Source organism: Hippopotamus amphibius, chromosome 1 (genome assembly GCF_030028045.1).
Source record: "Hippopotamus amphibius kiboko isolate mHipAmp2 chromosome 1, mHipAmp2.hap2, whole genome shotgun sequence".
Taxonomy (NCBI): domain Eukaryota; kingdom Metazoa; phylum Chordata; class Mammalia; order Artiodactyla; family Hippopotamidae; genus Hippopotamus; species Hippopotamus amphibius.
In genome coordinates this window covers 113,056,698-113,080,316 of record NC_080186.1, presented here as the reverse complement: position 1 = coordinate 113,080,316, position 23,619 = coordinate 113,056,698, and the positions used below count along the sequence as shown (strand labels likewise).

At 46.5% G+C, this 23,619-nt stretch overlaps 5 protein-coding genes across 5 annotated transcripts; 2 read left to right on the top strand and 3 right to left on the bottom strand.

Annotated features, from left to right (window-relative positions):
- Positions 1 to 11,580: 11,580 nt before the first annotated feature.
- On the bottom strand, positions 11,581 to 12,412 carry LOC130845075 (histone H3). The gene has a single exon (XM_057721714.1). It carries the CDS (start codon positions 12,323 to 12,325, stop codon positions 11,915 to 11,917), a length of 411 nt encoding a protein of 136 aa, XP_057577697.1. The 5' UTR covers positions 12,326 to 12,412; the 3' UTR covers positions 11,581 to 11,914.
- Positions 12,413 to 13,391: 979 nt separating this feature from the next.
- LOC130845072 (histone H2A type 2-A) lies at positions 13,392 to 13,927 on the bottom strand. Its single transcript, XM_057721699.1, has one exon. The coding sequence runs from the start codon at positions 13,884 to 13,886 to the stop codon at positions 13,494 to 13,496; it is 393 nt and encodes a 130-aa protein (XP_057577682.1). The 5' UTR covers positions 13,887 to 13,927; the 3' UTR covers positions 13,392 to 13,493.
- A 236-nt stretch (positions 13,928 to 14,163) lies between these two features.
- Positions 14,164 to 17,010, top strand: LOC130845070 (histone H2B type 2-E). Its single transcript, XM_057721684.1, has one exon. It carries the CDS (start codon positions 14,239 to 14,241, stop codon positions 14,617 to 14,619), a length of 381 nt encoding a protein of 126 aa, XP_057577667.1. The 5' UTR covers positions 14,164 to 14,238; the 3' UTR covers positions 14,620 to 17,010.
- Positions 17,011 to 21,123: 4,113 nt separating this feature from the next.
- Positions 21,124 to 22,105, bottom strand: LOC130845065 (histone H2B type 2-E). Its single transcript, XM_057721668.1, has one exon. It carries the CDS (start codon positions 22,006 to 22,008, stop codon positions 21,628 to 21,630), a length of 381 nt encoding a protein of 126 aa, XP_057577651.1. The 5' UTR covers positions 22,009 to 22,105; the 3' UTR covers positions 21,124 to 21,627.
- A 214-nt stretch (positions 22,106 to 22,319) lies between these two features.
- LOC130845059 (histone H2A type 2-A) lies at positions 22,320 to 22,855 on the top strand. Its single transcript, XM_057721656.1, has one exon. It carries the CDS (start codon positions 22,361 to 22,363, stop codon positions 22,751 to 22,753), a length of 393 nt encoding a protein of 130 aa, XP_057577639.1. The 5' UTR covers positions 22,320 to 22,360; the 3' UTR covers positions 22,754 to 22,855.
- The last annotated feature ends 764 nt before the right edge of the window (positions 22,856 to 23,619 follow it).

The following is a 23,619-nucleotide window of genomic DNA, read 5'->3' as shown; positions in this document are numbered from 1 at the left end:
CATAACCTAAACAGCAGTAACAACAATGACAAACTCCAAAAGTCCTTGGGATTTATGAGCTGACCTACAGTTCTGGGACTGGGACTCCACCAGCTCCAATCCTGTGAAAAAAACAATTGCTTTAAACTGTGAACATCCACTTTAAAAGAGGTATTCTCTGAAGTGATTTTCCTGGCTAGTCAACTTCACTGATGAGGCTTCGGTTACAGATTTGGTCCTCAGCCAGGCCAGGAGAGCCAATCAGTCTCTCCAAGGAGGGCTAGTCCATGGAGGGATGCAAAATCAAGTGGATAAGACAACGTGTAGAATGGGCCTGGGAGAGTTGGCGTGGGGTACTGAGCAAGTCAGGAGCAGTATTTTGGGAAGCTTATTCTGACCTTTAAATCTTCATTCTGACTGGGACTTGCAGGATAAATTGATGCTCCTGAATTTTACTCAAAATTTTTTCTAAAATTTGCAAATCACAAATAATTTGAGGATCTCTTACTATATTTCCTATACGCATTTAGTAGAACCATTTCCCCTTTTCTTATTATTTCTTTTTATGTTCATTCTTTACTCCCTTTCAGACAATCACTCTAATTTTGCTTCTTTGTGTTCCTACAAAAAGTGTATTGCTTTCTATGCATTAAAAATAATTATCCTTGCGTACTATATATTCCACTTACATGGCATTCTTGAAATAACAAAGCTACTGAGATGAACAGATTAGTGGTTTCCAGGGGATTAGGGGTGAAGTAGGGGGTGGTTGGGAGTACACTGGGGAGTTCTTTTGAGTTGATTGAACAGGTTTGTATCTTGATTATGGTGATGGTTGCAAGAATTTATACATGGAATAAAACTGTACAGGATTACACGTACACACACATGAATGCAGTTTAAAGAAATTGTGAAAAGTAACTAAGGTCTAAGACTAATGGTAATGTACCAATGTCAGTGTCCTGGTTTCGGTATTTTACTGCAACTATAAAACATGTCACCATTGGGGGAAGCTGAGTGAAGGGTGCATGGGACTCTTTGTACTATTTTTGCAACTTCCTGTGCGTCTATTATTATTTCAAAACAAAAATTTTTAAAAGCTGCAGAACATACTTTACTACTAACTAAATAGTTGCAAAATTAAACTAGAATGGTATATACTTTTTTTTTCATATTGCTTATATACTCACAGTGCCAGACAATGTTTTAAACACGTTACATGTATTAACTCATTTTATCCTCACAATAACCCTATCAGGTAGGTAGTATTATTATTTCCATTCTACAGATGTAGAGATGGAACCACAGAGAGGTTAAGTAACATGCCCACGATCACACAGTCATATCAGCAGGAGTCATATCCTATCAGTCAAGTGGCCAAGCCAAGATTAAAATTCAGAGTCTCCTTTTAGTCACTATACTACGCTGTTAATGTCAAAGAAGCAAGATGTTGATACAGCACTTATAGCAGCTAACAATATAGGAATAATCAGGAACTTCCCTGGTGGTGCAGTAGATGAGACTCCACGCTTCCAATGCAGGGAGCCTGGGTTCAATCCCTGATCAGGGAACTAGATCCCACATGCATGCTACAACTAAGAGTTCATATGCCACAACTAAAGAGCCTGCAAGCTGCAACTAAGACCTGCAAGCAAATAAATTAATAAAAAAAGGAGAAATAATCAGTAATTTAGGAATGCTGAAATAAGTTATATCAATTCCAAGGGAAAAAGAAAAAAGTCATCCTGTCTCAATCAGCCTATGACCACTACTTAGTCTAACAAGCCTGGTTTATTGACTTGTTTTCAAGGAGCGAGAGCGCATGACAAAAAATCTGTGAGGCATCTCACCAAACAAAATATAGAGTAGTCATTGCAAGCTGTGGGGAAGGGTAGAGTATAGAGTTTTGATGGGCTCAAAGCAAAGCAGGGCTATATGAAAGGATGGACATCAAAATTAGGCTTTCAAGTGCGTTCAGGTCCTGTTTCCTTGGAAACTACAAAGTTAAGATAAAAGTGGAATGTTGTGTTTAGAAACCTCTTGTTTGAAGCTTTGTTTGAAGCAGAGGCTGCTTCTCTGTGTCAGAGTGATTTAGGTCCTCTGGGCAGGAGGGGGATATTTCATTCTTACTGATATGATTTCACCCAGCCAAAATTCTGATAATCCACGATTTTTTAGAGAATAAGGTTTCTCAGTGAATGAGAGAGCAGTGGTCACTCAAAGGAGGGGATTCTGACTCTTTATACCTACAGCATGTCCTTGGGACTTGTGTTTCCTGCTGATTCTTTGACTAGATTATCCCAGCCTGATGAATGGCGGAACAGATTTTTTACTTTCTCAGGATTAACGAATGTCCACTTTCTCAGAATGCATGTCAGTAGTATTGTTCTACATTTTATTCTATTTTTTACTTTATCCCTTTCTAACCTATATTTTAAAAATTGGCCTTTCCCTGTCAACTCCCACAAAAAATACCCCTGCACTCTCTTTGCTATCCATGTTGTGATATGAACATGCACTCTGTTGACTGCAGTGCTGCATTAAACTTCAGGAAGTGCAAACATCGCATTTTACCCCCCACTCTCCTAAGTGAGGGACACCCACGTTTGCTCCGATTCCCCATCATCACAAACATGCTGTTAAAAATAAACATCATTGTGCATCTCCCTTATGGACCTATGTAAGAATATCTTTTGGATAAGAACTCTGATTACTAGGGTCGGTTTATTCTTTATTGAACTAAGTAGTACCAGGCTCCCCTCCAGAAGGGTTGGCTCAGACTTCCAACACCAAGGCATCAGGACTCCTATGAGCCCTCTTCCAGGCCAGCGCTTGGGTCATCCAACTTTGTAAGTTTGGCCAGACTCTCTGGTGTAGCGTGATAGCTCATCATTGCTTTTATTTTCATTTCTTTGATTATTAATGAGTTCAAGCATCTCTACATGAGTTTGTTAGCTTTTGTGTTTGCTTTTCTGTATATTGCTTACTTACAGACTTTCCCCAACCTTGTTTATGGAGTAAAACCTAGCCACTCCCTAGTTTGGCATTTGAGTCCCCTGAAACTGGTACTCGATGTCCCCAGTATGAAAAGCTCACTTCTCGTTAATGTCCTTTGTCCCTGCTACCCGTGGTCCAACAACAATTCTTCTTTGTTTTCATTGTCCCTTCTGCCTGGATTACACCACCTTCCTTAGCCCTCAATCTAAACAGGTCTCAAATCCTAAATATTCTTGAGAACCCACCTCAAATATCACCTCCTAGAGGAAGGGTTCTCTTGTTTGTTCAGCTGGAATTGACATTTTCCTCTCAGCTCCGACAGAGCTCAACCTGCATTTCTCTTGTCATCCACCACAATAGGCCTTCTGCTCTTGTTATTCATGTGGGTATCACCTCCCCATAAAGACAGGCATCAGGTTGTGTATGCAAGAACAGAGAGATTCAGAAGGCATGTTCAGAGAAATATTGACTTTAAAAAATAAGTAAGATGATTTTTACTTTATCCTTTATAGTTTCCTCTAGCCAGTGTTTTTCTTACTATAGGTTGTAACTCATTAGTGGGTTAGGAAATCAGTTTACTTGATAGAGATCCCCCTTTTCTCCCCCATTTTAAGAAGAAGAGAAGAGAAAATACCAGAGTATATCACAAATAGTATCATTTTATGAAACCCATTGCAATTTATATTCTTTAGTGAATGTGACTAGAAGGCAATGTAAAATGTGTTTCTTACTGGGGGTTGAGGTCAGGAGAGGTCTGTTCTATCGTAATGAAAGGGTCGTAGAACATGCCACTCCAGAATAGGCCACTTTGGCATATTGATCATTTTGAGCTATAGGCACTAGAAAAACAGCAAATGCAGGGACAGACTTTCTCTGAACTCCCCTTCTATGCCTAAAGATAGATTCTCCAAAAGGAACTCGATTGTCATAAATGCCCTTCCCAGGGAGTTTCATTGACCAGGGAAGATTGACCCATCACAGGAGAGGAGACCAGAAGTCGAGACCACATGCAGACAAACTTTGTCACAAACTGTCATACCTCCTGTCTATCCTTCTAAGGCCTATTCATTTCTCCTCAAAGTCATTTATTCTCCCCTAAGAGGCCTGTATCCCCTGTCCCCTTTCCCTATTAAGAATGATATTTAAGTCTGAATTCTTAGACACCTTGAGGTGTTACTCATTTTTTCCTGAGTATCTACCATGTATACATGAGGTATACATATTAGTAAACTTCAATTTGTTTTTTTCTTGTTAATCTCTTTTTTATTATGGGGGGGGGGTCTCACCATAAAATCCAAAAGGTCAGAGGGAAAATTAGTTTTCCTTCCCTACAGTACATATATTGATGTTATTTGTATCTATTATGTATATAACTTTTCCCTGAAACATTGACTCTAATACCAAAAAAAAAAAAAAAAAAAAAGTAAAACAAAAAACTTAGGCTCAAATTCCATCCTGGCCACTTTTTAGCTGGGTGATCCACATAGCCAGGTGTCTCATCTTCACTGGAAATTTTCTTATCTGTAAGACAGGAAGAAAACCTCTTCTTCCTTTCCTGGGTTGCTGTGGAATCAAATGAGAGGATATGTGAATGGCTTTGTGATTCATAAGGCACCCAGGAACCCAAGTATTCTTAATGTCTGGGCCACAGTCTAGCAGAATCTCAAGATGCTGATCATGTAGAGATTAGATAAAGTACCAATTGTTTCCCATGTATTGATTTTACAAAATGATTTCAATGTTCCCAAAGGAAAGATTTAGGACTTGTATCAGTTAGTGCTTAGCATAATGTTAATTAAATTGACTAATAACTATTCATTTATTAGCATGTTGAAACTCTAAGTATGTTGCATTAATTGTATTTATCTCACTTTATCCCTAGGGTAATCCTAAGAGGTGTCTACATTTATTGTCACTATTTTACAGATATTGAAACTGAGACATTGAACTCCTATTGTAGCTCCATGTCTTTTCTCTTCCAGCTTTTCCCAGACAAATGACTCTAGGGAACAGTCTACTATTGCCCAGACTTTTCAGGCTGTCTCGTGGTTACCAGAGGCATCCAGCCAAGGGCCAAAACATCTCCCTGTGCTGCCCCTGAAGCTTGAACTTCCCCAAGTGGAGACATAGCCTCTCCTGTAGCCTCCACACTCATGGGCACAGAGAGCATTAGTAAAAATGCAAAGCTGTTGCTCTTAGTTTTAATATCCAGGTGCAAGTGACTGACAGAGGGCCTTTTGGAGGGGGAGAGTTCACGGCATCTAGACAGAGGGAAAGCAGGGGAAGTGTGGGCCTGCTTCCAGAGGGCCCTGGAGGCTCAGGGCTCGGCATCTGTCAGTGGGTTGAATAGGCTCCTGCCCCCAAATCCATGTCCACCCGGAAGCTCAGAATGTGACTTTATTTGGAAATATGGTCTTTGCAGATGTAACTAAGGGTCTTGAGGTGCAATCATCCTGGATTGAGGGTGGGATAAGTGAAAGGAGAAGGAGAGTTGGATACAGAGATTCAGAGAAGAAAGTCATGCGAAGACAAAGGCAGAAATTGGAGTAATGCTGCCAGAAGCCAAGGAATGCCAGGAGCCACTGGAAGCTGAAAGAGGCCAGGAAGGATTCTCCCCTAAAAGCTCTGGCTCAAGGTCCTTAATTTAATCACATTGGCAAAGTCCCTTTTGCCATAGAAGGTAACATATTCAGAGATTCCAGGGATTAGGATGCAGTCATGCTAATGGAGGGGGCTATTAGTCAATCTACCACAAATATGAACCCCTCCCAAAAGCATTTCCCTTCAAGCACTGATCCAATTAAGCGGGGTTGGTAGTGGTGAACTCTGCCCTCAGTGAAGGTCACCAGAAGCAGGCTAATAGGTTGGCTTTAGCCATTTGTGGGCAAGGGTTACAGCCCAGGGAAGCTACCTCCTGCCCTCTTCTGGGGCCAACCTGCGGGAAATTCCTTCCAGACCTGCTGTTGGCCTGCAAATTCCCAAGAGTTCCCTGAGAGCTGGGAGGGGTCTGGATAGTGGGTCCTTTTGAGTGAGGATTCAGAAGCCAGGGTTTTTAGGTCCCTTATGAAGCATTTCTTAACCATGTAGACACTGTCAGGATCCTGACTACAGAGATGAAAAGGACAAAATGCCCACCCTGATGGAACTCAGAATCTAGCGGGAAACTGGAATGATAAAGTATTCCTGGAGGAACTGCTAAAACAGAGGAGCCTGTACGCTTGTTAGAACCTGAAGAGAATGCTGCCTTTCGGCCTGAGAAGGGGTGACTGGTTTTTGTTGCTGGTGGTGGTAGTGGCGGGGCAAAGGAGGAAAGCTTTACTGGGCTGAATTCTACAGACTAAACAGTAGGCTTACACAGGAGGGGGATGTATCTGGACAGAAGAAAGGGTTTTTCCAAGTCATGGAAGTAGCTGGGAATTGCAGACATTGGGCAGGGCCAGAACGGATTTGTGCAACTACTGTTTACTGAACCAAACTTGGGGCCACTAGCGTGATGCGCAGCAAAGCCAATCTACTGACACTAGGTTGTGGTGAAGGAAAGTTCAGCGTTTATTGCAGGGCCAAGCAAGGAGAACTGGCAGCTCACACTCAAAAGACCCGAACCCCCTGATGGCTTTCAGGGAAGGGTTTTTAAAGGCAGCATTACTGATGAGGGTCACTTGGTGTGTGATCAGTTCATGATCAATTCTCTGGTGGATGGTGAGGTAACCACATGAAATCACAGGGGTCAGTATTATTAATCCTTAGGCTCCAGCCGGTCTGGGGGCTACACAGGTATGGTCATCGTGCAGTTAGCTTCTTCCATCTGGTGGGAGTCTTAGTATCTGCAAAACAACTCAAGGATGTGACTCAGGATATTATCTATAGCCCTTGAGAAGGAACTGAAGGTCCTTGACTTTGTTTTATGGCTAAACTACTATTATTTTGTCTTGCTTTACTATTTTCCTTTGTTTTTTCATTTTCTCATTTCTCTGATTAAATTTGCATTTTGGAACTCAGGGAAGGCCTAACAGACTAAAGTCTTTCTACAGATAAGAGCGGGGGTGATGGGGGAATCCATCCCCAGGAAGGCCCCACAGGGTCCCGCTTGGTTTCACTAGGGAAAGAGCTGATTAACGTCTAATTAAAAGCCAGGGAAGATTTATAATTTAGGAAGTATAAAGAGGTTTACCTTTATAAATTTGTTTGTTTTTCTAAATGGGTAATAATAGTATTAAATTTTTTTCTAGTGTTTATTTTGAATCAGACACTGCTTGTCACTTTATGGGAACTGTGTTTTTAAATATCTGCAAACACCACCATCAGGCAGGTGCCATTATCCCCATTTTACAGATGAGGAACTGAGGCCTGGTGAGATTAAGCATCTTGCTAAAGTCATGCAGGTGCTAAGAGGCGGAGCCAAACTCAAGTTTGTGGCCTTGCACTTAGCCTCTTCTTCTTTGTACTGACTATGATGCATGGGTGTGAATTTTATTCTGAAGGTAATGGGGTGGAGGGCATGGAAAGACTGTACAGCACAGGACTGACAAGCTCAACTCTGGCATAGGGTGGAGCTTTTTCTCCACGTGATGATAGGAGACAGGCAGAGACTGGGTAAGCAGGTGGAGAAGAGTCCATTGAAGCAGTGAGACCCTTAACCCTGTGTTCAATCAGGCACCTCCTACCATTTCCCCTCCCAGCTTCCAGTATGTGCCCTTCACTTGGTGTTTACTGCTTAATATGAACTTTGGAGTCCCAGCACTTTGGTCAGAATCCCTGGTGCTGGCACTCACTAGCTGTGAGAGCTTGGGCAAAATACTCAAAGCTTCCTAGTCTAAAGTGAGGATGATAAAACATCTACTTGCCTTGCAGGGTTGTCATAGTAATTAAGAGATACAAAATATAAAGCGTAGTCAGAAGTGACTGAACTTAATGCGTAAGTGGTTGCTATTTCTAAACTTTAGTGCACATTATGTCCCTGTGATGACCACTTTTGCCTCTTTGGGACACAATTTCCTGGTGGCCCTCTTCTCTTTTCAGCTGTCCTTCTGTCTCCTGGTGTTCTTTTTATCTACCAGCCCCATCATTGGTCCTGCTTGCTCAGGCTGCCTGCCTCAGTCCTCTTCCCTTCTCCTTGACCCCTGGGTAGATCTCATCTCATTCCTTGCCTTCTATTGTCCTTATCTATCTAAGGACTTCCCCCAAAGTAGCTCCAGCTGAGCCCCTTTGCTGATTAAATTAATATTCCTGAATATGCTGAATACATCCTAGATAGATAACAGGAATCTCAACTTCAATGTTGGAAGGGACTTTATGCAGCTTCTTGGTTCCAAAAGCAATTTCTTCTCCCTAAATTCTCCACCTTAGTGAAATCTACCATTATCTCCTAGCTTCTCAAGCCAAGGCAAGGCTCCTTCTTCTCTTGCATTCTCCAAATACCTAAATCACCAAATCTTATCACATTTATTTTCTACAATTCCCTCAGGTCCATCGCTTTATCTCTGTCCACTCCTAGCCACTGCCTTAACTGAGGCCACCATAGCTCTGATTAAAGGACCCAACATCCAATAAACAATCTGGTTCCATGGCCAGCTTTTTCTGAAAACAGGCTGGACGTGAAGGAACTCTAAAAGAGAATGTGAATTCCTTTTTGCTTGATTTTCTTTTTCATAATCTGAAAGTGGGAAATTACTTAAGTACCTAAAATAATTAAATTTTGATATTGACATTAAAAAAATTGGGTACTACTTCACCCTAGTTTTTCAAACCAACAAAGACATTCCAAAAGTTTTCTATTAGGCCTAGGAAGTTTGACCTTCACAGAAGAGTGGCAGGAATATCAACTTTGTCCTATTACCCAAAAGGTGTCAAAGCTGTCACTAAAATGCCTGCAGCAGTTTGGGAAGCCCTGAAGGCACTGGAGAATTCCTTGGTCCTCTTAGAACATGCTCACAGTGAGAACCAGATTCTGCCGTTGTAGGGGCAAATCCCCAAAACGGCTGCTGATTCGTGAGGCAGCAGGGTCTTGCCAAGGCCTGGCCCGCTCCGCAGGGTGAGGGGGATTGGGTCAAATAGGTCTCACTTCCTCAGAAAGTGAGTGTGCACACACCTGTTTCCACTGCCTGTTGTTTCTTGGCCCCATGTGAGGGCAAGGGGCTCAGTTAGCTGAACGGAGAGCCCTTCCATGGTTAAGGCCCAGATCCTGGTGGTGTAGCAGCCCTGGAAGAGGGATCAATGATGCAGACAAGGCCTTGCCCTTAACAGGCTCACCTTCGACAGGAAACTAGGAAAGACCAACCAGGGAGGGCCTCCCCTGTTCCACCAGCAACAGACCAGTGCTCCTCCCTCTCTGCTTTCTTTCACCGTTCTCCTTCCACACCCTGCAAGCATTGCGTTTGGTAAGTGAGCACTCCACTGTTGTGGCAGGAGGAACAGAGCTGGGTAGAAAAGTGAGGAGAGGATGAAGGCAGGATATAGACATTCCTGCTAAGCTAGGAACCCCTGAACTGCCTTAGCCATGACAGATGCCCAGGCTGACCCCAAATTTCAGGGCCACGGGGAAATCTTAGATATGGGCTTTTAAATCTGATGCAGTATCACTCCAGGGAGTGTGATCCTGGGGAGCAAGAGCCCTGACATGGAAATCTGTGTGCTCAGGGGTCTGCTCAGCCAGTAATGGCTCAGACATGCTGGAAAGTCCCTCACTCTCTGAGAACTTCAGGCTGCATCTTTGAAAACAAACTTCAGTGGATGAGATGCTGGGTGCAGAATGTACCATCGCCCATAGCCCCGAGTCACTGTTGCTTCTGCTTATATATCACAGAGTACACATCCTGAGGATCCCATCTTGCAGTGTTGGTCTGAGCAGGGAATGAGACCCTGGGTCTGTATTAGTCTTCTAGGGCAGCCATAACAAAAATACTGCAGGCTAATTTTATTTTCTCACAGTTGGAGGCTAGAAGTCCAAGATCAAGATGTCGGCAGGTTGGATTTCTTGTCTCTTTGGCTTGCAGATGGCTGCCTTCTCGTGTCCTCACATGGATGTCCTTCTGTGTTGTCTGTGTCCGGAACCCCTCTTCTTCAAAGGACACCACTCATACTGGATGAGGGCCCATCTTAATGACCCCATTTTAAACTTAATTGCTTCTTTAGCGGTCCTATCCCAAATTTTGTCCTATTCTGAGGTACGAGGAATTAGGGCTTCAACGTATGAATGGGGTGGGGGCCACAAGTCAGCCCGCAACAGGGCCTATTCTGAAAATCCCTGTGAGCCTGGGCCTGAAAACTGGGGACCCGCCGTCAGGAGCAGCTACAGTCCACGTTGCTCTTCTCTTTTCCCCCACATTCCTTGCAAAGGGCAAAAGAGTTTTCAAAAGTATGTTTACCTCAGTTTCTATTCCCGTCAGTGAATTCTCACCTATCTCTGGTGATGCTTTTATCTATCAACTGGGCTGAGACAAACACACAAAACGCTGGCCTCTTCCAGATGCAAACTAGCCACGATCAAAGTTAAAAAGAGGTGTCATCTGAGACCCACATAGTGGCTTCTATCTGAGTCTTGAGTAGTGTGGGCTCTGCAAGATACTGTCTCACTCCCCCAGTTGAACGGGTTCATTCCTAAAAGACAGTAAGAGACCTTAGACTTCCTCTCTCATCCGGTGTAGGAATTGCCCCTCTGAGACAACGGCAAATCTGCCCTCACAGATCCTGGGGCCAGCAGATGGATGCAAGGGAGAGAAGCAGGGTATGTTCTGCTTTCCATCGGTTCAGTGCCGCCCACAGCTGGAACTCTGAACGCCTTGACCTGGATAACTTCTCAAATAACTACACAGAGCTCCCGCCTATGCACCTTGGGATCTCTTCCAGGAAGAATCAGTCTCCTGCTGTGGAGCTGAGAAAAATACCGACAAGACCGAGTTCCTGGGGAGCAGCCTAGGTTACGGCGGCCCTTGAACCCCGGGTCGTTCATCCTCCTCCCCGCCACTGCTCCTCTGGGCTCAGGCCGGTCAAATCCACCGGACTGTCCGAACTGAATGCCAAGCCGCAGACATCAGATCCTTCCTCCTCCTCTGGTCTATTTCTGCATAGAGCTACCGGACTATTTGTCGGAGTTGAGTTGGCATTTGAAAGAAAAGGAGCAAGGCTGAGGAAAGTGAGAATGTCAAGGGCTTAAAATAACAGGAGAAATCGTTCAGTCTCGCGCGGAAGTTTTGAGAAACGGGGGGTGGAGTAAGGGGATGAATGGCACCCCCTAAAATTGTCGCTGAGGAGGGAAGCCGGGCATTACCGACATCCAACACGCAGCCAGGGAGCAGGAATCCGGCTTTTCACCCGGCAGAAACGGGGCGGGACGGAGCTGGCGATTTCCCTCCAGAGCCGGAGAGCCACGCCGGGTGGGGCCCTTTGCAGCGGGCGTGAGGGGGTCCGATCTGCCCGCGGCTCTCAGCTGCCTAAAAGGCCAGCCCCCGCGCGCTCAGGCCCGCGAATCCCGAGCGTCCCCTAGTGACTCCGCCTGGCCTCAACCCGTGCCCCCCACCCGCCACCCTCCCGGGACAGATTACAGCTGTGGGCCACGGTCGAGTACGAAGACGCCCCAGAAGAGCCCGACCCTACGGGAGGACCCGTGGCCTCCTCCAAAAGGCGAAGCTGGGCGCCCTAGCCGCGCCCAAGAAAGCGGCGGCAACCTCGCCAGGCCAGACAAGCAGACTCACCAAACTCATAAGCCCTTGGCACCCCGGGAGGCGGCCAGCAAGCAGGGCACTAGGCCGGACACCTGACCCTCTAGCCTGTCTGCTGCCAGCGCAACGCTCTGCCCGCCCTGACGCCCTCTCCTCCCCGGGCACGCGAGGGTCCGCCGGAAGCGCACGGCCAAGTGGCACAGCTTCTTTCAAGGGCACTTGTGGGTGGCTCTGAAAAGAGCCTTTGGTTATGATGGAACCTCGAGGCGAGCGCACACTTCTTAAGCCCGCTCCCCGCGGATGCGGCGGGCCAGCTGGATGTCTTTGGGCATGATAGTCACGCGCTTGGCGTGGATGGCGCACAGGTTCGTGTCTTCAAACAGCCCCACCAGGTAGGCCTCGCTCGCCTCCTGCAGCGCCATCACGGCCGAGCTCTGGAAGCGCAGGTCGGTCTTGAAGTCCTGCGCGATCTCGCGCACCAGCCGCTGGAAGGGCAGCTTGCGGATCAGCAGCTCGGTGGACTTCTGGTAGCGCCGGATCTCCCGCAGGGCCACGGTGCCCGGCCGGTAGCGGTGCGGCTTCTTGACGCCGCCGGTGGCCGGCGCGCTCTTGCGGGCCGCCTTGGTGGCCAGCTGCTTCCGCGGGGCCTTGCCACCGGTCGACTTGCGGGCTGTCTGCTTTGTACGGGCCATAGCGAACCAAGATACCAACTTACCAGCGCCGCGCCGCGCAGGGACAGTAACCGGGGTCCCGCCCGCCGTGGCAGTCTTTATAGGCACAGTCTCTTCCCGATTGGGCGGGACAATAATTGAAAGTCCCGCGCTGGTTGTCCATTGGCTGTGACGTCATCCGCCCTAGCGCCACTGATTGGCTTGGGCGGAATCCTCCCTGTCCCCGCCCACCCGCCTCCCTTTCTGCTTTCCACTTTGCCAACAGTTTCCCCTGCCTTGTTGTGCCTTTCAGGGTGGGAGTCATTTTTGAGCGCAACTGTGTCACAATGTTCCTCCTCAGCCCTTCACTCCCTCAGAACACGCTACCCGCGACCCCCTCTTCTTTTCTACGCTTTCTAGCTCCCGAATTGAACCTCAACCTTCTGTTTGCCCGCCACCCCCGGCCCCCTGAACGCCCTTCCCTTTTCAGAGCCCCCCAGCCTAGTTGGCTTCACGGACCGTTGCGTGGGTCTTTTCGTTTTCGTTTCTACGCCTCTCGGTGCTTTTCGGATCGGAAAGTCACCTGCGCCCGCTCCGGGCGCAAGATTCCGCCTCCGAAAGCCTAAGCGGGGACCTGTATCTCCGCCGCGAAGGAGCCCTTTTCTGTTTGTTTTCCCCTTAAGCCAGTCGACTCACAAGCCAAAACTCAGGTCCGCCACACTCCCGAAAACGGTCCTCTCCCGCAACCGACTGGGGTGCACGGGGTGTGTGCGTGAGGGGGAGGGGACGTCCCCTTGGTACTAGACCTCAAGCGTTGGGCAAAGGCCGGGGAGCAACTAGAGTTGCTTCCTAGGCATGGCGGGCCGCCTGCTGGAGTGCTGAGAACGCAGTCCACCGCGGCGCCCGAGAGGCTTGCTACCTTCACCCGAGTTCGTTAAGCCCTAGGACCCTCCGGCCCCCGCCCACCAAAATCCGAATAAAGTATTCAAAGATTCCGGAGGTGAGGGACGGCTGGGAGTAGAGGGCAAATGGCACTCCCCCTCCCCCCACCTCTGTAACCCTGGGCCCCACGTTTACTACTAAGAGTCAAATTGAGACCGGCTATAGCGGCAACTCTTTTACTTGAAAAAGTGGGTGGCTCTGAAAAGAGCCTTTGATTTCACAGGGGTCCCTTCGACAAGGGACTTGGGAGCGCTTCCGGAGGCCGGCCTCACTTGCCCTTTGCCTTGTGGTGGCTCTCCGTCTTCTTGGGGAGCAACACGGCCTGGATGTTGGGCAAAACGCCGCCCTGGGCGATGGTGACTTTGCCCAGCAGCTTGTTCAGCTCCTCGTCGTTGCGGATAGCCAACTGCAGGTGACGAGGGATGATGCGCGTCTTCTTGTTGTCTCGGGCCGCGTTGCCCGCCAACTCCAGGATCTCAGCGGTCAGGTACTCGAGGACCGCCGCCATGTAGACGGGCGCGCCGGCCCCCACCCGCTCGGCGTAGTTGCCTTTGCGCAGCAGACGGTGCACCCGCCCCACCGGGAACTGCAGGCCTGCGCGGGACGAGCGCGACTTGGCCTTAGCGCGGGCCTTGCCTCCTTGTTTGCCACGACCAGACATGACAGCGACAGTCACCGAGACCTGCTCTCGCTTGACGACTGAGAAAGTCGCCCTCAACGGCCCTGCTTCACCCTTTTATAGGCAGGACGGCGATTGTCTACGCAGCGCTTTGATTGGCTACAGCACATCTTTGTCCTCAGGACCAATAGGATAGCGCAACCAGAATCCACTCATTTACATAACCTCGTCTCCCTCGCCAGAGAGCCACTGAAAACTCGCGAATCGCAAGGCGGCGTAATCCGAACCTTAATTTGCGTACAGCCTCTATAAGTACCGAGTCGCTTCCGGTAGCCGCGGTGCTGCGGCTGTTTCTGTGCGTTCCTGGTGGTCTTTGCAGCTCGTGCTTGCGGTGATGCCTGAGCCGGCAAAATCTGCCCCGGCGCCCAAGAAGGGCTCAAAGAAAGCCGTCACCAAAGCCCAGAAGAAGGACGGTAAGAAGCGCAAGCGCAGCCGCAAGGAGAGCTATTCCATCTACGTGTACAAGGTGCTGAAGCAGGTGCACCCGGACACCGGCATCTCGTCCAAGGCCATGGGCATCATGAACTCGTTCGTCAACGACATCTTCGAGCGCATCGCGGGCGAAGCGTCGCGCCTGGCGCATTACAACAAGCGCTCGACCATCACGTCTCGGGAGATCCAGACGGCCGTGCGCCTGCTGCTGCCCGGCGAGCTGGCCAAGCACGCTGTGTCCGAGGGCACCAAGGCGGTCACCAAGTACACCAGCTCCAAGTGAGTCCCCGCTGGGACGCGGCGCTCGCCCGAGTCGCCGGGCCGCTTGACTTTCCAAAGGCTCTTTTCAGAGCCACCCACCTCCTCAGTGGAAAAAAGCTGTTATCATTCTCATTTACTTTCATTTTCTGTTTCGGTTCTTTTCCGTACCACCTATTTCATTTCTATTGTAAATCTGTCCTTCCCTCTGGATGAAGGAAAACAACCCAAGGTAGAACCACGTTGTGTCGATCAGTCCAAAACTAGAATAACTGCTCATTGTCATACAGGTAACTTGCCTTTTTCAATGAAACTGTTAGTGATGCGTGACCAGTGTAAATCTACTAAGGAGGATGGTGGGAAAAGTTAAGCAGTGGTTACTCTGAAGCTGTTAGATTGGGTCAGTACTTTGTGAATGCATTTTTCTTGAGCTGAGGAAACCAAACACGTTATTGTTTTAAAAAAATGCCTTGAGACCATGCCCCAGCACGTATAAAAGATCTTTGTGTCGACTAAAAATAAAAACAAACGAGGTGGTTGAAAAAGATTTCTGCTAATTAACAACAAAAACTCAAGTTAGTGAATTTAGCTCTTGTCTATGGGAAGATGCGAGAGTGGGCTGATCTAGGGTCAGTATCATGTTTTTCTGCATCCTTAAATCCCCTCAGGGTGCACAGTCGGGGTGGCTACAGCTGCTGATGGCTTGATGGCCACAACATCCTTTGATTACTGATTTGGCAGGTGACATTTTTCATCTACATGTGCTTGAAGTAATTTTTAGTCTAGATACACTTGGTGTCTCACTTTGCTATTCCTTTCAGTTAGTATTTGTTTGTTTGTTTTTGGCACACGAGCTTAGTTGCTCCGCAGCATGTGGGATCTTCCTGGAGCTGGGATCGAACCCGTGACCTCTGCATTGGCAGGCAGATTCTTAACCACCGCACCACCTAGGAAGCCCGTCAGTTAGTACTTGAACAGAGGCCTGAATGAAGAATGTGAGCCATAGGATATCTTCATGAAGAATGTTCTAAGAACAAAAACCAGCAAGTGCAAAGGCCCTGAGGCAAGCACAAGTTTGAGGGGTTCAAGGAATAAGTAAGGCCACTGTGGCTGAAGCACAGTGAGCAAAGGAAAGATCTGCAGTCATGTACACCATTGAGGGGCCTCTAGGCCATTGCAAAGATTTTATCTTGAATTCTAGGTAAGTTGGAGTGCCTTTGGAGAGCTTGATCAGAGTAATGACATTATTTGACTTATGCTAAACTCATCCAGGATGCTATGTTGAAAAATAGGCTATAGGTGAACAAGAGTAGATGCAGGGAGACTATCAAAGAAGCTACAGTAATAGCTCAGGAGAGAAAAGGGTGGTAGTTGTGGAGGTGGTGAAAAGTAGTCAAGATTTATATATATATATATATTTTTAAAATTTATTTTATCATGATTATTGGCTGCATTGGGGTCTTCGTTGCAGCATGCAGGCTTTCTTTAGTTGTGGAGAGTGGGGGCTACTCTTTTTTGTGGTGTGTGGGCTTCTTATTGAGGTGACTTCTCTTGTTGCAGAGCGCAGGCTCTAGGCACACAGGCTTCAGTAGTTGCAGCACATGGGCTCAATAGTTGTGGCTCACAGGCTGTAGAGCACAGGCTCAGTAATTGTGGCGCATAGGCTTAGTTGTTCCAAGGCATCTGGGATCTTCTCGGACCAGGGCTCAAACCCGTATCCCCTGCATTGGCAGGCGGACTCCCAACCACTGTACCACCAGGGAAGCCCAAGATATATTTTAAATGAAATTGATGAATTGTATGTAGATTATGGTAGAAAGCAAGGAATCAAGGATTAATTGCAGTTTCTTGCACTGAGTACTCGGAAAGAGCTGCAATTTACTGATATAAGGGGCAAGTAGGTTTGGAGGGGGAAAGCCTAGAGTAATGTCTTAGACAAAATTTTGAGACTCCTAGTAGCTGTTCCAAGTGGAAATATCAAATAGGAAATATCAAATTCCCAAGTTGGGAATATGAAATATGAGAACTCTGGAGTTCCGGAAAGAGAAAGGACAAAGGGGTTAGATTCTAAAACCCCGATTCTTGCTCTTTTGTAGATGATCTTTTTTTTTTTCTGGAAACTTTTAGAATCACTATAACATGTCTAGATATGTTTTTTTCCATATCTAGCTTTGGTCTCAGTGTTTCACTAAAATCCCCTATCCAACTTCAGTTTCAGCCTCCAACTTTAGAAGGCAGAATAACGAAATATTTGTCAATGTTAATTGGGCATCCCTGGGCTAGTGCAACCACGTAAGTCACTGTTACCTCTAATAAGTGTAGCAAAGTATGATGAACAAAAGGATATCATTCAGAGTTCTAGTTAATATATAGAAATATAATGGAGTAAAAAAATCTCATGTGTTCATATGTTGAAATTCTGTCAGTTAACATTATACTGTAAAAATAAAATGCAATAATGTCTATGACAGTTTTCTGTACCAGTTTTTAAAGTCTGATTGCAAGTTTTTAAAATTTTCTCAATTTTTTGTTTTGGAAAATTCAAACCTATAGAAAAGTTAAAAAAAAATTGTACAGTGACCAACATTATCTTCATCTGGATTCACCAATTGTTACTATTTGCTGCATTTGCATTTTTTGAATCATCTGAAAATAAGTCGTAAACATCTTGACATTTTTCCCTACTTAAAAAAAATTTTTTTAAATTTTTATATCATTTTTGAAGGTTACTTTCCATTTATAGTTATTACAAAATATTGGCTATATTTGCTGCGTTGTACAATACATCCTTGAGCCTATCTTACACCCAATAGTTTGTACTTCCCACTCTCCCACCCCTCAATTGCCCCTTCTTCTACTGGTAACCACTAGTTTGTTCTCTATATCTGTGAGTCTGCTTCTTTTATGTTATATTCCGTAGTTTGTTGTATTTTTTAGATTTCACATATAAGTGATATTATACAGTATTTATCTTTATCGGATTTATTTCACTTAGCATAATGCCCTCCAAGTCCATCCATGTTGCTGCAAATGGCAAAATTTCATTCTTTTCCCTATTTAGCATCTCTCTTAAAAATAAGGACATTCTCCTGTATAACCATAATACCATTATTATACCCAACAAATTTAATACTGATTCAGTAATATTAACCAATATGCAATCCATATTCAAATTTCTCCAATTGTCAAAAAAATATTCTATAGAGGTGTTATATTAATTTCCTATGGCTGCTGTAACAAATAACTATAAACTTGGTGGCTTAAAACAAATTTATTCTCTTACAGTTCTGGAGATCAGAAGTACAAAAATCAGTTTCACCAGGTGGGTCTCAAAACTGTGCTCTCTCCAAAGGTTCTAGAGGAGAATCCTTTTCCATGCGTTTTCCAGGTTCCAGAGGGGCATTTCTTGGCTCATGGTTCCTGCCTACGTTCTCAAAGCCAGCATCAACCATCCTCAAACCTCTCTCTGCTTCCAACACCTTCTTCCTCCCTTGACTTTTTTTGCCTCTCATAAGGACACTGGTGATTACATTTGGGTCCACCCAAATAATCCAGCATAATCTCCCTATCTCAAAATCACATCAGGAAAGTCCCCTTTGCCATTTAAGGTAATATTCACAGATTCTAGGGATTTGGATGTGCACATATTTAGGAGCCCTATTCAGCCTACCCTAGCTGTTGACTGTTATGGGTTGAATTTGTCCCCTCAAAAGATATGCTGAACTCTAACTCCCCAGTGCCTTAGAATGTGGCCTTATTTGAAAATAGGGTCTTTGTAGGTTAAAATGAGGTCATTAGGGTGGGCTCTAATCCACTGACAGGTGTCCTTATAATAAAATGTAGAAATGCACAGGAAGAAAACTGAGACAACTGTCAGGGTTTGTCGTAAACCAAATAATACCTGGGGCTACTAGAAGCTGAAAGACAAGGGAGGATCCTGGCCAAGAGCCTTCACAGGGACAATACCCTTGACTTTAGACTTCTAGCCTCCAGAAACTATGACAGAATAAATTTCCATTGTTTTAAGCCACTCAGTTTGTGGGACTTTGTTATGGCAGCCCTAAGACACTAATGCAAAGTAAAATTTTTAATTATAGAATTATTTAATTTTAAATAAAATATCATATTTTAAAACCCTTAGACTGTCCTTCTTAATGGCAATGTTCATCTTTGGCCCTGGTCAAATATTGATTTTAAAGCTTGGACATTTAGTCCAAATGTGTAGTTGGAGCACCTCTAGTTTTCCTTATCTACCCTATTTCACTTCTTTGAGCCCTTCCAAGATGAAAGGTCTATTATCTTTCCTTTTATTCTGGGGAATTATTATTTCTCAAATATTTCAAGATCCAAACTAGTTTAAGTAGGATGTCAGACAAACCGGCTCAACTGGATATCCCAAAGTACAGCAGGGCTCTGAGGCTGGCTGAACTCCCTGAATGGCTCAGTTCTGCAATTCTTCCCCTCAGCAGTTGCCCTCCTGAGTATACTCTACAGTCATTCTTGCCTTCACACCCACATAACACTCCATCCTGCTGCTGCCTCTTGAAAGCAAAGAAGCTTCTTTACCAAAAGATAAGAGCAATCTACATTCCTAGTAGTTCAATTTCTGAAATGTTTGTGCTAATTAGATTGGTCTAGATTCCTGAGCTAATCCATGTGGTAAGTGATTGGGACTACATTTAAACCAATCAGGCCAAAGCTAAGAACTGTAGATAAGATCTGTTTTCTGGGAAACACAGGTGGCAGTGGTTCTCAAACTTGACTGCTCATTAGAATCACCTGGGGAGCTTTTTTTAACATTCCAAGTGATGGCTGTGTCCCAAATCACTGAAATCAAAATTTCTGGGGATGGCACCCAGACATCAGTATTTCTAAAAGTTCTCCAGGTACCAATGGGCAGTCAAGTTCGAGCTCCACCTACATAAGGGATTAGGTGAGTTCCTTAATGAAAATCAGCATACAATTAGAAAAATGGAAGAAGAAAAATGCTACATACTCAATAGTATTCATTATAGGGCTATCAACTACTAAATTATACTTCATAACAAACACATAAGAAATCAAATCTCGAAGAATACTTTAAGGAAACGCATAAGGAGAAATAAAGTCTAGAAGAATAAGATGATAGCCTTCATCCCCACCGCTGTGTTTAGAGTGTGGACAAGGAATGTCGCCTGCCATTTCAGTAAGCAAAGGATGTTGTGGCCAGAAAGCCATCAGCCACTGCAGCCACCCCCGACAGTGCACGCTGAGGAGACTCAGGATAGAGGAAAAACAAGATAATGGTCCTGCATAGTTAAGGTGCATATCAAAGGAATGGTTTCAATAAGCCCAGACTCTTGCATTATCCCATAACAAGGAAAACACTAAAATCATTAACTTCAGATGCTTGTTTTTGTGATTAGCAGTAATCTTTTGATGTTCGACTATTATGTTTGGTTATTTTTTCATCAAAAACTCCTATATATCCTGGCTCCTCCCTTACCTCTTTGGAACAGTCCCTTGGAGCTGAGAGGCTGTATCCCATGCTTAAATCCTCAGCTAAGTCCACCGAATAAAATAAACCTCTCAACTTTTAGGTTGTGCACTTTATTCTAAAGGCAGGTTCGTGTTTTCTCCCCTGAGCTTTAGATGTGTCTTTCACACTGCCAACTCAATATATCGAGTTGTATGTCAAAAAAGCTTCTCAATCTCAATCTTAAATCAGAATTCTGGATCTCCCTTCAATGCCCCAATCTACCCCTCCTCCCAGTATTCAATCCTAATCAACAGCACCAGTTTACCCAGTTGCTCAGGCTAAAATTCTAGAAGTTTTGCTCTTACCCAAATCCTAGTCCTCAACAAGACTTGTCAGTTCTACCTCCAATATAATCCTAACCCCAACATTTCTCACCATCTCCATTACCACATGTCTAGACTGCCCAGTGGTTCTTACACTTTAGCATGTATTAGAATCACCCAGAGAGCTTAACACAAATTATTAGGGTCCAAAGATTCCACCTATAATAAATTCTAGTAATGCTAATACTGCTGGTCTGGAGGAGACTTTGTGAGTCACTGCTCTAGCCTGCAACACTGTAATAGCCTCCTAATTGGTTTCCTTGCTTCTACTGTGGACAATCTGGGATCTATGATCCACAAAGCAACCAGAGTGATTTGTTTTAAGTTTAATGAGGTCCGGTTATTTCTATCCCTACCGAAAGCAATCCAAGGGTCCTCAAAGCATTGAAACTAAACTCTGAAGCCAGTTTCCGTTGCATTCCCAACTATGTTGGGGCGTTCTCTCCGTGAACATTAATACTTTTTCCTGCTTCGGAAATATATTCTTCCCATTGTATGGACATGCCTTAAATTCTGCGAGCTCTTGTGAGTGATAATTCTCTGGGGAGGACACTATCACCGAACATTAGACAAAATTTATGTGATTTAAGATGTGGCAGACAGAAGGCACCAGAAGAATGATTAATTCTTAAGTATCAGAACCAAGCTCCAATTTCCCTAAACGGGGAATCTACACATAAACTGGGTACGCAGGTGCTTGTGAATGCAAGATACACAAACGCAAGAAATTTATTACTACCAAGTGTAAGTTATCCACTTTTTTGTGAACAACACAAAGCACATAACACAAAAAATTAAGTACCATCACTATTTTACCACTTGCAAACACCAGAAGGTTGCACCTTTGATATTCAAACCTATCTTACATACGTAAGTTCATAAAAGCAGCAGCATCGAAAGAGTTTCAAGAGCAGTTCTCTGACTCAGCACATCTATGCCCCGTTTCTTCCAAACTAGGTAAGCATAGCTATGCCATCACATCTAAAATAAATGGGTGTTTGCACTTAACGAATATATGAACACTATTAACGTTAACTAGATGAGAAAACCAAAAGGCAAAGTAGAGCTACATAAGACCCGTGTAAAACAAGAGAACAGCTTCTTCCACTGAGGAGGTGGGTGGCTCTGAAAAGAGCCTTTGGAAAGTCAAGCGGCCCGGCGACTCGGGCGAGCGCCGCGTCCCAGCGGGGACTCACTTGGAGCTGGTGTACTTGGTGACCGCCTTGGTGCCCTCGGACACAGCGTGCTTGGCCAGCTCGCCGGGCAGCAGCAGGCGCACGGCCGTCTGGATCTCCCGAGACGTGATGGTCGAGCGCTTGTTGTAATGCGCCAGGCGCGACGCTTCGCCCGCGATGCGCTCGAAGATGTCGTTGACGAACGAGTTCATGATGCCCATGGCCTTGGACGAGATGCCGGTGTCCGGGTGCACCTGCTTCAGCACCTTGTACACGTAGATGGAATAGCTCTCCTTGCGGCTGCGCTTGCGCTTCTTACCGTCCTTCTTCTGGGCTTTGGTGACGGCTTTCTTTGAGCCCTTCTTGGGCGCCGGGGCAGATTTTGCCGGCTCAGGCATCACCGCAAGCACGAGCTGCAAAGACCACCAGGAACGCACAGAAACAGCCGCAGCACCGCGGCTACCGGAAGCGACTCGGTACTTATAGAGGCTGTACGCAAATTAAGGTTCGGATTACGCCGCCTTGCGATTCGCGAGTTTTCAGTGGCTCTCTGGCGAGGGAGACGAGGTTATGTAAATGAGTGGATTCTGGTTGCGCTATCCTATTGGTCCTGAGGACAAAGATGTGCTGTAGCCAATCAAAGCGCTGCGTAGACAATCGCCGTCCTGCCTATAAAAGGGTGAAGCAGGGCCGTTGAGGGCGACTTTCTCAGTCGTCAAGCGAGAGCAGGTCTCGGTGACTGTCGCTGTCATGTCTGGTCGTGGCAAACAAGGAGGCAAGGCCCGCGCTAAGGCCAAGTCGCGCTCGTCCCGCGCAGGCCTGCAGTTCCCGGTGGGGCGGGTGCACCGTCTGCTGCGCAAAGGCAACTACGCCGAGCGGGTGGGGGCCGGCGCGCCCGTCTACATGGCGGCGGTCCTCGAGTACCTGACCGCTGAGATCCTGGAGTTGGCGGGCAACGCGGCCCGAGACAACAAGAAGACGCGCATCATCCCTCGTCACCTGCAGTTGGCTATCCGCAACGACGAGGAGCTGAACAAGCTGCTGGGCAAAGTCACCATCGCCCAGGGCGGCGTTTTGCCCAACATCCAGGCCGTGTTGCTCCCCAAGAAGACGGAGAGCCACCACAAGGCAAAGGGCAAGTGAGGCCGGCCTCCGGAAGCGCTCCCAAGTCCCTTGTCGAAGGGACCCCTGTGAAATCAAAGGCTCTTTTCAGAGCCACCCACTTTTTCAAGTAAAAGAGTTGCCGCTATAGCCGGTCTCAATTTGACTCTTAGTAGTAAACGTGGGGCCCAGGGTTACAGAGGTGGGGGGAGGGGGAGTGCCATTTGCCCTCTACTCCCAGCCGTCCCTCACCTCCGGAATCTTTGAATACTTTATTCGGATTTTGGTGGGCGGGGGCCGGAGGGTCCTAGGGCTTAACGAACTCGGGTGAAGGTAGCAAGCCTCTCGGGCGCCGCGGTGGACTGCGTTCTCAGCACTCCAGCAGGCGGCCCGCCATGCCTAGGAAGCAACTCTAGTTGCTCCCCGGCCTTTGCCCAACGCTTGAGGTCTAGTACCAAGGGGACGTCCCCTCCCCCTCACGCACACACCCCGTGCACCCCAGTCGGTTGCGGGAGAGGACCGTTTTCGGGAGTGTGGCGGACCTGAGTTTTGGCTTGTGAGTCGACTGGCTTAAGGGGAAAACAAACAGAAAAGGGCTCCTTCGCGGCGGAGATACAGGTCCCCGCTTAGGCTTTCGGAGGCGGAATCTTGCGCCCGGAGCGGGCGCAGGTGACTTTCCGATCCGAAAAGCACCGAGAGGCGTAGAAACGAAAACGAAAAGACCCACGCAACGGTCCGTGAAGCCAACTAGGCTGGGGGGCTCTGAAAAGGGAAGGGCGTTCAGGGGGCCGGGGGTGGCGGGCAAACAGAAGGTTGAGGTTCAATTCGGGAGCTAGAAAGCGTAGAAAAGAAGAGGGGGTCGCGGGTAGCGTGTTCTGAGGGAGTGAAGGGCTGAGGAGGAACATTGT